General features: G+C 44.0%; 1 protein-coding gene across 1 annotated transcript in view; it reads left to right on the top strand.

Moving 5' to 3' along the window:
- The window catches only part of vps13b (vacuolar protein sorting 13 homolog B), a 495,502-nt gene that overhangs the window by 245,311 nt on the left and 233,370 nt on the right, over positions 1-16,821 (top strand). The window contains exon 25 of the mRNA XM_080748468.1: positions 9,424-9,627. Within this exon, the coding sequence (XP_080604594.1) occupies positions 9,424-9,627 (204 nt within the window). The remainder of the gene's footprint in view (positions 1-9,423; positions 9,628-16,821) is intronic.

Raw genomic sequence — 16,821 nt, 5'->3', positions numbered from 1 at the left:
GAAGTATGATACTTTGAATTCCGCACTGCCTCTCATGGCCAGGGAATATAAAACAATACAAGTGTTACACACTATCTATTCTGGAGGCCGTGCATAATTACCTCTGGCTATCAGGAAGAATGAAACAGAGTTATTTCTCTAACATTGACATTCAGAAGCACATGTTCAGTATGAATCCTGTTAGTTCCCCTATCTGCTGTGTGCCATACCATGTAAAACTGTCCCCCTTGGACTACACATCCTCAGCTCACAGCTCTTTTCCTGCTTGCATTTGGAACCATATGAGAGCAGTGGCTGAATTGGAAAGTCATCCTACTTTCTGATGTTGGAATGAAACCCAACTGACAGAAGACAAAAGAGGACATGTCACCAGACTCCTTCCCTCTCTCCATCCTCGTTCTCTGTCTCTTTTTCTCTTTGTACTCCCCCCCCCCCCCCCCCCCTCATTTCCCCCTTCCTTTTTCAGTTTTTTTTCCTTAAACCCTTCTCTCATCCTGTCCCCCTTACTCTGTCTTCTTCCACATCTGCTGCTGAGTGCAGTAGGCCTTGTTGTGCTTGGTTGGACATCCAGGCCCCAGACAGACACTCGTAGAGAGAAGGGAGCGTGGAGCCGCGCCTGGCCTGCCGTCAGTGCGGGTCGGCTGGGTATGGCAGGCAGCTGTTGGCCCTGTCTCTGGACGGCTGCTGGAGCAGCGTTAGCAGCTCTTCCTGGACATGTTTGAAATGGACCAGCTGTAATGTATTGTCGTGCCGCTCCTTTGATTTATGCTTATTTATGGAAGGCAACTCTGCAATGTGTGTGTATTTGTGTGTGTCTGTGTGTGTCTGTGTGTGTGTGTGTGTGTGTGTGTGTGTGTGTGTGTGTGTGTGTGTGTGTGTGTGTGTGTGTGTGTGTGTGTGTGTGTGTGTGTGTGTGTGTGTGTGAGGATGTGGATGTTTGAGTGAGGTTGCATGTGGGTGCGTACTGTATGTGTGTGTGTTGTATTTGCGCCTATACTGCTGGAGGGACCCTCAGTGGTACCGAAGGGAACTGCTTTTTTTTGGGGGGGGGGGGGCTTGGCCGGGGAAGAGAAGCATTCGGAATCCAGAAATTAGCTCATTGTAAAGGAGCGCCTCTCTCCCTCCCTCCCTTGCTCGCTCTCTCTCCTCTGCTCCCCCCCCCCCCCCACCTCTCCTCTGTGTCTCTTCCTCTTGAGTGAATGCATGAATAACAGAAAGCATCACATCACATTCCCCCGCTCTCCCCTCATGTTTTCCACTCCTTGTGTTTTTGGCTTTGTTGTTGTTTGAAGTGAAGGCCTCTTTTCATGTGAATAGATGATAAATAGTAGAGAACACTTTGCCGCCGAGCCTTCAGTTCAGTTTTTCCCCAAGCCGTGGTGAGCTTTTCAGGGGAAAACTAGTGACACCACTTCACTTTGGTGAAATTTTGTTGTTAGGGAATGGGGATAACACATTTGTACGTGTGTGAGCACACACTCTCATTTCAACTTTGTATGAAAACATGAAAGCAGTATTGTTTATGTGCACATAAATACCAGTACAGTACACACACACACAAACACTTCTTACTTTTCCCCCCCTCTTGTTACGGTCCTGCACTGAAAAAAGATGGTTTGGACATACAGAGGGATGAGGGGAAAATTGGGTGAAGGATGCTGAAGATGGAGCTGCCAGGCAAGAGGAGAAGAGGAAAGCCAAAGAGGAGGTTTTTGGATGCAGTGAGAGAGGACACGCAGGTGGATGGAGTGACTGAGGAAGATGCATAGAACAGAAGCAGATGGAAACAAATGATCTGCTGTGGTGACCCCTGGCAATAAGAATATTTGTTGCGACCTTCAGGTCGCACTTACTATCAAAACCTCCACCGCCTGTCTGTCTGTCAGTCAGTCAGTCCGTCCGTCCGTCCGTCCATCCGTCCGTCAGTCCGTCAGTCCGTCAGTCAGTCAGTCAGTCAGTCAGTCTGTCACGTCACGTCACGTCACGTCACGTCACGTCACCTCACACTTTTACCCTGCTCATATCTCCGCAACCGTTGCCCCGATCCATGCCAAATTTTGCATACACACTCCTTGCCTGCCAAACCACAACCTCCACCCAATTCTCACATGGCCCTCTTCTAGCGCCACCATGAGGCAGATTCTTGCAAAACACATTTTTGGACACTGCTCCTAAAATTTTTGCCCTAAAATCACGCAAATCGGTACACAGTATGTCTACACTCATCTCATCAACATGGATCTGTCCCATTTAGCGCCACCTTCAGGCCGATTTTTTAAAACACATTTTTGGACACTGCTCCTACAGATTTTGCCCTAAAATCACGCAAATCGCTACACAGTATGTCTGCACTCATGTCACCAACAGGGATCTGTCCAATATAGCGCCACCATCAGGCAGATTTTTTCAAACAAATTTTTGGACACTGCTCCTACAGATTTTGTCCTAAAATCGCACAAATCGGTACACAGTATGTCTACACTAATCTCACTAGTAAGACTCCCTAATCGGGAGATAAGCGACCGTCAGGTCACAGTATACACAAAGAGGCCTGTAAGTGGCATTGGTTCGACCCACAAGTTTGTACGACAAACGGTTGATGAGTAAAGCCAAATAAAGTTTTGGCCAATCAAAGGAGGGGGCGGGGCAACGTTAAACCAATTAACTCATTCTGTGCCACCTTTTCACCACTAGAGGGCGCCCAATGGCCATAGAATGCTACATTGACAAGTGCTGGTATATGCACAAGCCCTGTGCAGCCATGACTCGCCTGAACACTTTCCTTTGTTCATGTACAGGAACAGTATGAAGTTAGCTTGAAGTTAGCTATTGACTACCAAGCATTTTAGAAGCCCTATGTTCGGCGATTTAGCCATGATTAAACCTTGCACACCTCATGGATATGCATGGAACAGAGAAAATGAGCTCTAAAGATCCTGGATTGCATTGGAGTGGATGGTAAATATCGGCGGCGCGACGCTCTCGCGGGCCGTGTAAACAGATGACGGCCGGCGGCGCGGCTCGAAAAAAAAAAAAAAAGCCGAACTAGTTCGAGATCGGCACCCTGATAAGGACAAATAAAGCCGAACTAGTTCGGGATTGGCACAGTAAGAGTTAAGGTGAAGGACCCTTTACTGAAGTTAATTGACACCACTCAGAAGTGTGTACGACAAACAGTTAATGAGTAAAGCCCAATAAAGTTTGGGCCAATCAGAGGAGGGGGCGGGGCTAAGTTCAACCAATTAAGCTGAAGGACTCTTAATCAAGTCAATTGACACCATCCAGCAGTTTGCACGACAAACGGTTAATGAGTAAAGCCAAATGAAGTTTCGGCCAATGAGGGGAGGGGCGGGGCAAAGTTAAACCAATGAGGTTGAAGGACTGTTGGAGCAACAGGAGTCGGTGGTCCCCGGGAATTCCCTGTGAGCAGCCCAGTTGGGTTGTTGATTTGGTCATATTTGCACTACTTGGCGGCAGTGGCAGGGGGTCCCTGGGGGTCCGTGTAGGTCCGGGGGTCCTGAAGGTTGTGGTTTGGCAGGCAAGGAGTGTGTGTGGAAAATTTCACATGGATAGGGGCAACGATGGCGGAGATAGGAGTAGGGCAAAAGTGTGACGTGACGTGACGTGACGTGACAGACGGACAGACAGCGGTGGAGGTTTTGATAGTAAATGCGACCTGATGGTCGCAATCAACATGGATCTCTCCCATATAGCGCCACCGTCAGGCCGATTTTTTCAAACACATTTTTGGACACTGCTCCTACAGATTTTGCCCTAAAATCACGCAAATCGCTACACAGTATGTCTGCACTCATGTCACCAACAGGGATCTGTCCAATATAGCGCCACCATTTTGGCCTAAATTCACGTTGCGACCTGACGGTCGCTTATCTCCCGATTAGGGAGTCTTACTGGTATGATCTTTGCAATAATTGGCTGTGCCACCAGGCAACCCAATATCTCATAATTGAATAGGAGGCTTCCAAGATAAAACCTGGTGACACACAATAGGTGACCCCATGGTCTTTCCTCTAGTGCCATTATATTGGACAATTTCCAGCTTAGACCTAGGGGTAGGAGGTAGTAGGCTATTTGTGGTATTGGGGTAGTAGCAAACTAGAAGTATGTAGTAAACTTGAAGTCACCTTAATTCCTGGAAATCTGACAAAACGTGTCTTCAATCCGTTGTGGGAGAAAGATGTTTTGTGATTGGTGTTTTCTTTTTTCTTCTTCACAATAGATTAATGTAGTGTATGAGGTGTGGTCAGACAATGAAACAATTAAGTCAATGGTGGCGAGGGACCACTGAGAAATTCAAGAAAAGAGCAAAAACTGATGTCATCTGTTGAAAAAGAACGACTTATTACCAAGGAGGACAAGTAAATCTGATGACAGCTTTGGTCAATTGAGAGAATACTGAACGTGAAAATGATCTCACATTAGCATTCGGACTTGACTTGCCAAAGCAAAGCAGGGGACGTTTTCCAAGGAATTGGGAAGTTCCAAGTTTCCAGGTTTTCTTTTTAATACTGTAGGTAGGACACTGATTTAATGAATGTATATAATTATTATAGATCATTTGAAAATGTGTAGCTGGGTGGCAAGTCTAAATGTACTGCTGCTGGCGATTGTACATATTACAGTATTATTATGGTATTATTATTATCGCTGCTCAATGTCGACAGTGCTGTTTGGTATATTCTCCTCACGTTATGAAACGTGGTGTTATGAAAATAAAACAATAGTTCAGCATAAGTTTTACACTACAGAAAAAATGGGGAGCAGCATTCAGTGGACAGAGGTAGTAATTCAACATCTCCTAGCACTTTGGGGGGATGTCTCAGTACCTGAGAAATGTACAGGAACAATTAAGGCAATATATGAAGACATATCTCACGGCATGGCAGAAAATGGGTTCAGAAGGTCCTATCTGCAATGTCAGAGGAAATATTTAATTTTGAAAAAACACATAAAGAGAGAAAAGTCATGATGCCAACGTCGTTACCACCGTAACCAAAGCACATATGACACTTTGGGTTGAAGTTGTTAACTCAATTAGCGCCGAGAATACTCGTGAAAAATACTCGAGTAGCACATGGTGCCGATCCCGAGGATACTCGCGAAAAGTACTCTATTACTGTAACGGCGGTTCTCCTACCCTGTTGGTGCGCGGAAGGTCCTGACACGATGGCCCTCGCCGATTCATCATCATCACGGATCCACGAGCACAAAATAGTAATCCCATAACATTGAGGCAGACGGGGAATCTCATCTTTAATGTCCATTATCTCAAAACAACACTTTCAAAGGGAGGATGGCAGTAGATTCTCGCTTATATAACACATGTTGAAAAGCACCGATCCGCCATTACACAACAGTATGTTGATGACTAGCGATTCCGGTGAATGACGTGATGACGTCAAACCGGAAGTGTTTACGCTATGGACTTCTGGCCTTCAAAATAAGACAACGGTCGTGGATGCAGCCTGCGGGAGGCACGCTGGACATTTTAATCCGTTAATTTCAGGAGCACTAAATTAGTTAAAATCAGTCTGAACACACAAATCAGATCTTTTCACTTGCAATCTTGTGTGAACAGTCAGGCCAAAAGATCGGATTTGAGAAATAAATCAGATTTAGGTTAGATTTGACTGCAGTCTAAATCCAGCCATAGAGAGCTAATGTTATGAGATTCATAAAAGTGCATTTATCCCCTAATCTAACTCCAGATCACGTTCATGTTTAAGAGCCCTTCTCTACTGGCCGTTACAAAAGCACTGATGATCGCGGTTGTAATTTTTCTGTTCTAAGTGAAAGAAAATACAATCGCCAAAAAATTAAGGAACCATTTACTCAGATTACTTTTACCCCAAGCCTCTGAAATCAGGTGAAATCAATAAAATAGCGTGGCACTCTGCGATTAAATCATTGTTTCATCAAAGGGCGCCAGTGGTAAAAGTGAGCCGGAATGGCCGGAACCCCCGTTCCGTTAAAACATTTGGGGCCGGAACGGCGTTCCGTTAAGAAGAGGAGAAGCCAGCTGTCAAAATCCCATGTTAAATAACCAGCCACAAACGCACGTCCAGGAAGAAAACAATAGCCTATAGGCCTACTAAAGTCAGATTAACTCTTTGCCGTCCGAAATAGAATGGTTGTTGGTAGATTAGCCGTGAAATTTCTATTATTATATTATGATCTGAACCGCATTCATTTTACCAGACATCCAGCGCTATATCACGTGGTCTTCATCCCTCATTACCATACCGCGATCCCCCGTTGTATACTCACCCCAGTTCCCAGTGAAAAACTCAATCTGCATTGGCTTAGAGTGGGAGATTCGGCTGACGCATCATGTCCCCGTGCGTTTCGCTTGCGCGATCCGTTCACGTAAATGTCCCCTCAAATAATCCACGTGTGACTCAAGAGTAGAACTGAAAAGTTTCGCTAGCATAGCCCCCAGCACGGCTGCAGTAGAAGCACTCGTGTACAGACAGTAACCGAATGGGGGAAGGTGCCTTGGAGAAGGAAAGGGCCATGACATCACTTCTGCTTCATGTCAGACCAGCCTGAGCTATCGATGCACGAGTGGTGACTAGCGAAGGTTAGACGATCGCCGATTTTCGGATGAAAATCATTTATTTCGGTAAATACGGGAAAGTACGGGAAAAGACGAGCGGCTGAGACCCCCCCCCTAGGAAGTCCGATATAGTACGGTTTTAATATTAAGGGGCTCCCCGTGGCTTGGAAAGTGTTAACATACAGTACACAAGTGTTACTAGTTATATTTTCTGATAAAGTGCTTCTAAATTATTCCCGTGGGTTTGTGTAGGTCAGTGTGATCCAGTCTGTTTGCGTTTCAGTGTTTGTTTGACACGGAGCGGGTAGAGGTGGGACGTTCGCGAACGAATCGAGTCTTTTGAACGGCTCTTTGAAATGAACGATAGGATTCGGTTCACAGTAGGGAGCCGTTCCTTTCTAATGAACAGTGGTGGGAAAAGTACTCAATTTCTTTACTTGAGTAGAAATATCAATACTGCAATCAAGTAGAAGTTTGGAATGTTAATGTACTTGAGTAGAAGTATCAAAATGTAGGCCTACGTCTTTTGAACGGCTCTTTGAAAAGAACGGATCCCAGAGATCCGGCTCACTTCAAAGAGCCATAAATCCTATCTCTAGGAGGACTCGTGTCTGTGCCTGCATGCGGCCATAAATGCAGAATTGACCAAAATGATTCAATTCTGCATCTGGGAATGGGTCAATGGGAGATGTAGTGGAGTAGAATTAAAAGTATTGGAAATACTCCAGTAAAGTAGGCTAGGCTATACTTAAAACCTGTACTTAAATACAGTACTTTAGTAAATGTACTTAGTTACTTTAGATAACTGGTTATAATAATATTAATAATAATATGGGTAATAATATAATAAATATAATAATATATATATATGCTTATACCCTTCTGTATGGAACAATGAACAATATGAAGAGGCTTATTATAGAAGGCAGTTTTCTATGCATTTCAGGGGTTTTGGGGGATTAGAGCCTCCCCAAAAAAATTTGACCGCGCAGCTTCGCCGCGCGGCCAATTTATGACAGTTCCGGCAAGAATTTCAAACCACTTTCACCACCGAAGGGCGCTGAGTGTGTTAAAATATATGAGTTCGAATATCGAACACCAAACCGAATGACCCTGTACCGAACAATACAATACCACTCCACATCCACATTCCCCTGGAACCCCCTCAAGGACCCCTAGGGGTCTGCAGAGCCCACTGCCCTAGAGGTTGGGTACCGTATTGTTCAAAGTTAAAACAAAAAAGACATTGTTATAAAAATACATTTATAAATCATAAATACATTTCTGATATTTTTTTGTATCGAACCGTGACACCAAAATATCGAACCAAACCAAACCGAACCATACATTTTGTAAACCGTTGCACCCTTTATATACTATATATATATATATATATATATAAACTCAGCACAAAAAGAAAGGAAACATATTAATAATTAATTATATCTCCCCTTTAATAATACCAATTTGTATTGTGTTTTATATCATTTTTATCGTTGATTTGTCACCTATACAACGAAGTACAGCTTGTAAGCAGCTTGTAACTCTCGTTTTGGGCTTCCCTGACACTGAGCTTAACATTAACAAAGTGTAAAAATGGCCAATATGTGTTGTTTTTTCTTTTCCTTATTACTGTGAGATAGTGCAATCATTCAATGCCCCACAGTATTGCAGGCCATTTTTGGAGGGGCCCGACCCACACGTTTGGCTGTGTTGCTCATTCCACGAATGCCAGATCCTTACAAGCTGTACCTCGTTGTAAAGGTGACGAATCAACGATAACAATGACATCAAACACAATACATTTGGCATAATTAACTCATTGCATGCCAGGCCCGATAGTCCAGAGATTATTTCAATGTCTTTCCCCGCCAGGCCCGATAATCCCGAAAAAAAAAAAAGAAAAAAAAAATCAAAAAAATGTTTTTTCAAAAAAAAAATTGGACCCCAAAAACTTTAGTAGGCATGATAGCAATCGCGAAATTGCATGTTTAACCCCCATAGCAACCCCATCTTTCAAAAATGGCAGCCATCTTTGTTTATATTTTAGGAAAACATAATGGCTGCTATCTCATGAATGCCTGAACGGATTTCCATTCGGATTTTTTTGTTTGAAAGCTGTGAGCAATGTGCAGACACGTGGTGCATTATCTAGGCATGGGTGTGCATGATCCGTGCACTATGAATTACATGGAAGTCTATGGAGACAGAGGCAGGGGAGAGTACGAAGGTATTGTTAAATGGCGGGGAATGTGTTAAAGGGGGGATATAATGGACCGAATGTTGGCAAATTTTGGGTTGGCGCTACCCACACGTTTGGCTGTGTAGCTCATGCCTCGAATGCCCGATGTTTACAAGCTGTACCTCGTTGTAAAGGTGACAAATCAACGATAAAAACAATACCATTTGGTATTATTAAAGGGGAGATATAATCGACCAAAGTTAGATTTCCGAACTTTTTGTGGCAGGTTTATATATATACAGTATATATATACTGTATACACACACACACACACACACACACACACACACACACACACACACACACACACACACACACACACACACATATATATATATAGTACATATTTCGATGTATACAGTCCAACCAAGACAAAGGATTGATGCATGCAAGATTTCAACCAGATGTAGCCTCACACAAAAATGTCAGTTCCTTCTCAGATGTTTCCTCATAGCAAATCTTGAAACTTTGGCGAGAATCACGAGCACCCCGTTCCTAATTATTTCAACATACTTTGTAGCGTTCACAAAAATCCCCCCCGTCTCTCTTTCTTTCTCTCTCTCTCTCTCTCTCTCTCTGTCTCTCTCTCTCTCTCTCTCCGCAGGTGCAGCTGCTGTATGAGCTCTTCCTCAGTTGGACATCTACGTGGGCGCGGCTCCAGAAGCGCGGCATCCTCCGTCAGACCTCCACTATCCCAGAACCCCCTGCTGGCGTGGCTCCATCCTCCCCGGTGCGGAGCAGTGCAGGCACAGTCCCCCCGGACACCAGCACCTGCAGCCCCTCCGCAGAGTTTGGCTCCCCCACCGAGGTCAGACACACACACACACACACACACACACACACACACACACACACACACACACACACACACACACACACACACACACTCAGTGAACACACTGTGAACCCCCCCCCAACTCCCCACCCACCACCACACACAGCGCACACACGCACGCACACGCACGCACGCACACACACACACACACACACACACACACACACACACACTCACACACACACACACACACACACACACACACACACACACACACACACACACACACACACACACACACTCACAAACAAACAGCACAGTTTATATACATACAGTACACTATATATAACTGTATTATACATATTATCTGTGTGTGTGTGTGTGTGTGTGTGTGTGTGTGTGTGTGTGTGTGTGTGTGTGTACAGTATGTGTGTGAGAGTGAGTTTCTTTGTATAGTACTTTGTGTAAATGTTTTATTTTTTTCTTAGCTTTTATTCATTCCTTCTGTATTTTGTTTTAGTGGTTTTTTCCTTTGTTCATTCAGTTATTTGTTGGTTTTTCTCTTTCTCTGACGGAGGAGTTATTTCTGAACTTCCTTATTTAATCACACGTATCAGCCACTTTTATTTATTCGTTGTTCATTTTGTTTGTTTAGTGGTTCCTTAATTGGTTCTTTGAGTCATTTCATTTGTTTTTCTCTTCTCACGACCATCACTTGGTTTCGCTTACTTTTTATTTATTTTATCACACACATCCGCCGCTTGTAGTGATTGTCATCATTGTCAGATATTCCCCTCTGTTGGGATTTGCGCCTTAACGTTACGATATTTGTTTGTTTCAAATGAGAGCACAGACAGTAACAATAAGCCAAACCAACGCCCATCATACTGCAACTCTGTGGATAAAGTATCTCATTCTAACCCACAGTGCTGTGAGTCATACAGTAACACATGTTGTTTAAGCCTTTGTTGTATACACGTTCCCCACTGCTGATTTATGATTTTAAGAGCAAATATTGTTTTTTCTGGAGCGTTTTGAGTGTTAGTGCTAAACATGTCTCATGTCCAAACGAATCCAAAAAATATATTCTGCTTTATTTGGGAAGCCTCTTTTTTTCAGAGCTGGAAAACTGTCAGACTTTTTGTGTCTTAGTTTTCTGTTTTTTTCTCCCCCTTTTTTATTTTTTAATTCTTCATCATAACAGATACTCCAGATATGCCCTGATCACCATTTGATTGGTGTAAGCTGGAGCTTGATTGAGTATAAACCTGCTCCTTAATTTGGAGAAAAACAATAACCTGTATTTACATTTTTCAGTCAGATAAAATATCAAATTCTACCCGGGGAGGAGGTAAGTGCACAGGGCTGCGTGCAGTGCGGTTGTGTGAATGCCAGTGGAAAAATTACCGTCTGGAGTGTTTAGGGAGGAACAACAAGAAGGCTGATGTTATTTTTCCTCCCCTTTTCTGGGTGATGTTTATCCCAAGCTGAAGCACTGTGGCACTTTCATCCCCCGCCCCCATCACTAGTAGCAGCAGCTAGCCGGGGGTCCATGGAAGATTAGGGCCCTTTGACCTCCAGAGGCCCCAGTGTGTGTTTGTGTGTGAGTGTTTGGATGTGTGGGTGGTGTTAGGTGTGTGGTTGTGGGCAGGGGTGTCGCACCAAATTCTGGGTCCTGCATGGGTACAAGGATTCACTGCGGGCCCCCCATGAATGTTCTTCATAGGTGGAACTGGGAACACATTATTACGCATTATTGTGTGCTTAACTATTGACAAGTAGCAGATCTACAAGCTCACAGCGCGGCACCGAGTGCCACGCTGCGAGCTTATAGATCTGTTATTTTTTTTAAATCATGAAAATTTGTGCAAGTCTTTGAATATTTCAAATCCTTCTAAGGTTTTTTTGAAAAAGCAATGTTTCTATGTCAGTGGTGCTCAAACCTTTTCATGTGAAGGACCCCCACAATGATATGTATTTGGCCATGGACCCCCATCTCAAACATATTTAGTTCCAGGGACCCCCCAGAAGAAAATTTGAGTTCGCTTTGATGTTCACCTAACAAATACATATTTTCAAAGATTTGCACACATTTTCACGACTTTTCAAAGCACAGCGAGCAGCATAATAATATTTGACTGAATACAGTGCTTAGACAGCTTAGTGGCACATGTACAGTAGGTCACTTTTCAGCTTTTTATAGATTCTGAAATGACAGAATGGATCCTCAATGTAAGCTTAATTGAATATTTAACCTGAAATCAAGAAGCTGAGTAAAAGCCTTCTAAATATTTGGCAGCCTGGTAATGGGTGTGGAGATTAGCTAGTTAACTCCACCCCTCATCCCTCTTCTAACCCCTCAGAACAGAACAATAGCGACATTGGCCAACAGAAACGCAGATGTACTGTAAATGCTGGTTTCATAATGTTAATGTGTGTCGCCATCCCCAGAAGGGGGGAAAACACACACACACACGCACACACACACACACACACACACACACACACACACACACACACACACACACACACACACACACACACACACACACACACACACACACACACAAACAAACAAAAACAACAACAGAGCTTTGATTACAAATTAAATTGAACTATTTAATGATTCTGAATCAGGTATCTGTCATAATGAGAAAGTTCTTTAACATTCAAACTTTGTTAAAGGACAACTTTGTTTTTTTTACTATATTCATATTTTAGATTGTAATTAACTCATTTGGTGCCAGCGCCCTCTAGGGGCCATAGAATGCCAGGGTATCTCTCATAGGCGAGCGCTTTAGCTTCCAGGACCTCACCTTCCAGGACCTCACATGCTCACGTTCATGCACGTCATGGAAATGTCCCGGATGATAATGCTAACAGAATGGCTATTCCCATTTTGTCATCTAAAAGATCATTTTTGGGCGATTTCGCCGTAAATAAACCTTGCGCCGCTTCCCTAAAGACACAATCCAGAGATATAAGCCTTCAAAGATGTGGTCTTTCATTGGATTAGGCGGAGATTGGCGATTTCGTTCGCAAATAACGGCCGGCCGGGAGGTTGCTAGCTTTCGGCTAGTAGCTAGAAAAATCAGGCCAGGCTTCAGAAGGCCTCTTATCATTTTATTCCATTTCATTAAATATCCCGGACTAGTTCGGGATAGGCACCCTGGAATACGACGCGCCGCCTACAATGAACATTGGGTGAACATTGGGGGGGGGTCTAAACTTTATTTTAAACCATTTTCAATGGAATAAATCGTCAGAGCATCTAGCGTCTCTCGTTGGTGAGCGCTGGGCGAGCCGGGACCACCCACGTTGCTCCAAGCAGCTCGGGGTAAGTAAAATAGCAAATAAAAAATTGTTTTTGATCCCGAATATCCCAGGCACTCAAAGAGTTAAGAAAAGAAAAGATGAGTGTTAAAATGTTTTCATTTACTGCTTTCTATTGTCTTTGCGATTTTAGTGATCTTGATTTCAGGGGGTGGGGGCATGCGTACAAGTGGCTAAATATGTATTGTTATAAGTCACATCTGTAAAAGGTTGCGGTGCATCTTGGGAATGGACTTGATAGAATGATGATAGAAAGCAGTAAATGAATACATTAACAGTCATCTTTTCTTTTCTCTAATTACAATCTAAAATATGAACCCTTGTTTTAAGAAAACAAAGTTGTCCTTTAAGGTGAAAAAATATATATATTTTAAAACAAAAAGAACAAGACAAATAAAATAAAAAATACAGCAAAAAGTACAGGCAAGACCCACAACCTTCTGTAAAAGGAACAGCAGCAAATAACCTTAGCAGCACTGGGGGGTAGAGCAGTGTAAACTACGGTAGTTTCGGATCTAAGACTCCATCAGGGGCTCTGTCAACAACCACGTCATCATCTTACCACCATTACATGAATTAACTTCTGTGTGTTTGTGTGTGTGTTCATTTCCGTCCTTTGTGGACTCTTAGAAGTGGTACACAGAGAAATCTAGAGTGACAGTTTAACTCTGAGAGTGTAAAAATTGACCTCTATGGGTACATTAACGTGCATATTTGACTGTGTATTAGTCCAGTGTGGTAGTGGAGGTCTTGAGGTGTAGTGCCTCTGTAAGCAGGCCACAGAGTCTCCTGACAGCCCACTTGTCACTGTTTACCTAAGTGCAAACACTGGTAGAAGTGTTTAGTCCTCCGGGAGGCCGGCTGATTGAGCAAGAATGCAGGAGCTGTTTTGATAAGTCTCAGTGGCAGGGGCAGTGGTCTCCCCTTCAACCTCCTCCTCTCCCCCATGCCTCCAGTCCAGACAGCTAACTCCACCAACACCCCCACCCCCCATGGCAACGTTTTACCTCTCCCTAACCTTCCCTTGCCCCCTCCTGTCCACCACAAACCTCGCTCCCTGACCCCAACTCATCCTGTCTCTGTCAGTCGCTCTACCTCAGTGTGACACTTCTCTCCTCAACCCTTCATCCATAGATGTTATACTAGTATTTGTGTGTCCCTCGGTCTAGCGCTTCTCTCCCGTCTGTCTCTCTGCCTCAGTTATCAGTCCATGCTTTATTTCTAGATCTTTTCCTCTCTTCCCTTTTTCCATCCTTTGCTTCCTTTGTTATTTGTAATTTCTCTGTATCAGCTTCTCTCTCTCTCTCTCTCTCTCTCTCCATTCTTCCCTGCTTCTGTCTGTCAATTCCTCCTGCATCCCCATGCCTTCCTTAGCCCTTCTCTCCTGTCTCCCACCTGCTATCCCTCCATGTTATGCTCCACCTCTTCCTCACCACCTCCCTCTTCCCTTTGTCCTCTCCCATCCTTTGCATCTCATTCTCTATGTGTCTGTCGGTGTGTCTGTCGGTGTGTGTCTCTCTCTCTCTCTCTCTCTCTCTATCTCTCTCTCTGTCTCTCTCTCTCTCTCTCTCTCTCTCTCTCTCTCTCTCTCTCTCTCTCTCTGACACTTCCCAGCCTGCCGTCCTCTCCCAGTGTTTGGGTCTCTCTGATGAGCGAAGACAAACTCTGCAGAGAAAATAAACGTGGCTCCTCAGCCAGTTTACAGCGCCTCGGCCCAGGAATTAAACTGTATACTTTACAAGTTGGCCTGTGGAGGTGTGGGAAAATAGCTCCCTTTGTGTGTGTGTGTGTGTGTGTGTGTGTGTGTGTGTGTGTGTGTGTGTGCGTGCGTGCGTGCGTGCGTGCGTTTGTGTGTGCGCTCGCCCGCAGTGCATGCCTATTCCTGTGTGTGTGTGTGTGTGTGTGTGTGTGTGTGTGTGTGTGTGTGTGTGTGTGTGTGTGTGTGTGTGTGTGTGTGTGTGTGTGTGTGTGTGTGTGTGTGTGTGTGTGTGTGTGATGTGTGTGTCTTATGCCTGGGGCCCCTGTGGCAGCTCAGGAACGTGGCAGAGCCCACCTCAAGCCAACAGCAGGCTGCACCATCTGGTGCTCAAGGCCTCACCTTGACAGGAGAAGGAGGAGTCAGTGGATACTAAGTTCTTGGGACTTTATAATTATGTACGCCCTATAAAATAAAATAAATCATTTAACTTTGATAGTCACTCTTTTTGATTTAGCTGTGGAGCTGTTCCAGTTCCAGTGTATCCCTCCAAGGTAGCGGTATTTAACATTTCGCTCACAGCAGTTTGTCTACTTCCTGCACAAATTTTTTTCCAACGATTTCATTGGCCACTGTCTTGAATGAATGAATGAAAACACTTTTCTCCCCACACAGTGGGCATCCCATAATTGTCTCCACCCCATAATTGTCTCTACCAGGCCGATGTCTATGTTTTCCATCCCGTCCGTCAGTCCGTCCGTCACTCCATCTGTGAACAGCTAATCTCCGGCGCCGCTGGCTTGATGGCAGCACAACTGTGTACTTGGCTTCAAAAGTTTGCAGGAGTGCTCCGTTTTAAACAAAATGCCTCAAATCATGAACACAGTGTACGCAGTGCATATTCTTACTCGGCCGAGGAAAGAAATGCCACTTGAAAATGGTCAAATCTGCCTCATGGTGGCGCTATAAAAGGCACTCCTTATATGGGCATAAAAGGTACAAGGACGGAATGTTTAGCACCACTCAAATAGGGACAAAAAAAAGTTATTTTGTTGTGCTACTCCTCCCACAGTTTTGGTGGCACGTACTTGGGGCGTATGTCAAATCGACCGGCTTCATTGGGACTCGTCTGAGTGAATTTTGCTAAGAGATACGTCATATAGTTTAATTTATTTGTGAATTAATTTTCTCCATTGACTTGAATGGGAAAATGCTTAAAATAAACTTTTCCCAAATATGGAGATGACTGACATCATATGTGTCTGACGTCATAGACCACATGAGACTGACACAGTATGTCCATATATGGGCATTCCAAGATATGGACATAATATTGATGACATCAGGGATATCCATATATGGGCATAAAAGGGACAAGGACGGAACAAGGACTGACAGATACAGAGATATTCATACTGTATATGGGCATGAAAGGGATGAATGATAAGACAGAATACATTTCCCAGCGGATTCCTCGTGATTCGCGTCAGGGCAACCACACTTGCAATTTCCCAGAATTGCATCTTTCTAGTTTTATATTACTCCTACAAATGTATTCCAAACATCTTGCAAATCGGTACAAATTATCTTTATTGTCAAGTGATCAAGACGGATCTGTATTCCATCCTGATTGGCGAATTCCGAACATTGCTGGCCCACAATAACCTACCTGACCTTTTCTAGTTGTATCATTAAATGATTTATATGGCAACGTGTTAACGAGTTACTACTTTTCCATGAACTGTTGCCTTTTGGAAGATGCTTAAAATTATGTCTAAGCTGCCAGTATTGTAGTCTGTTTGGGGTCGAGAAGCAGTTAAAGCCTTATTTATTCATCGCCGTAGATCGGAGTGGCGCCGAAAATAACAGATCTACAAGTTGGCACGTTGGATCGCAAGCCTATTTTTTGTCGAGCGGCTCCATCGTACGACGGACTATGAATTCAGCATGAATGTCCAAGGCAGTAGAACAGTAGAACCACGCTACAGTACACTGTGGTCCAGCACTTCCCACACAGCAGCGGCTGGCTCCTGTTTCTACACATGACATTAAAGGCCCTAATCCTACTGACTGGCCAGAACTGTAAACTAAACATAGTCCTAACCACACACACACACACACACACACACACACACACACACACACACACACACACACACACACACACACACACACACACACACACACACAGCTATGTT

Source organism: Nannobrachium achirus (assembly GCF_963921795.1).
Source record: "Nannobrachium achirus genome assembly, chromosome: 2".
Taxonomy (NCBI): Eukaryota; Metazoa; Chordata; class Actinopteri; order Myctophiformes; family Myctophidae; genus Nannobrachium; species Nannobrachium achirus.
Note: the sequence above shows the minus strand (reverse complement) of the source record. Positions and strands in the feature narration are given on the sequence as shown.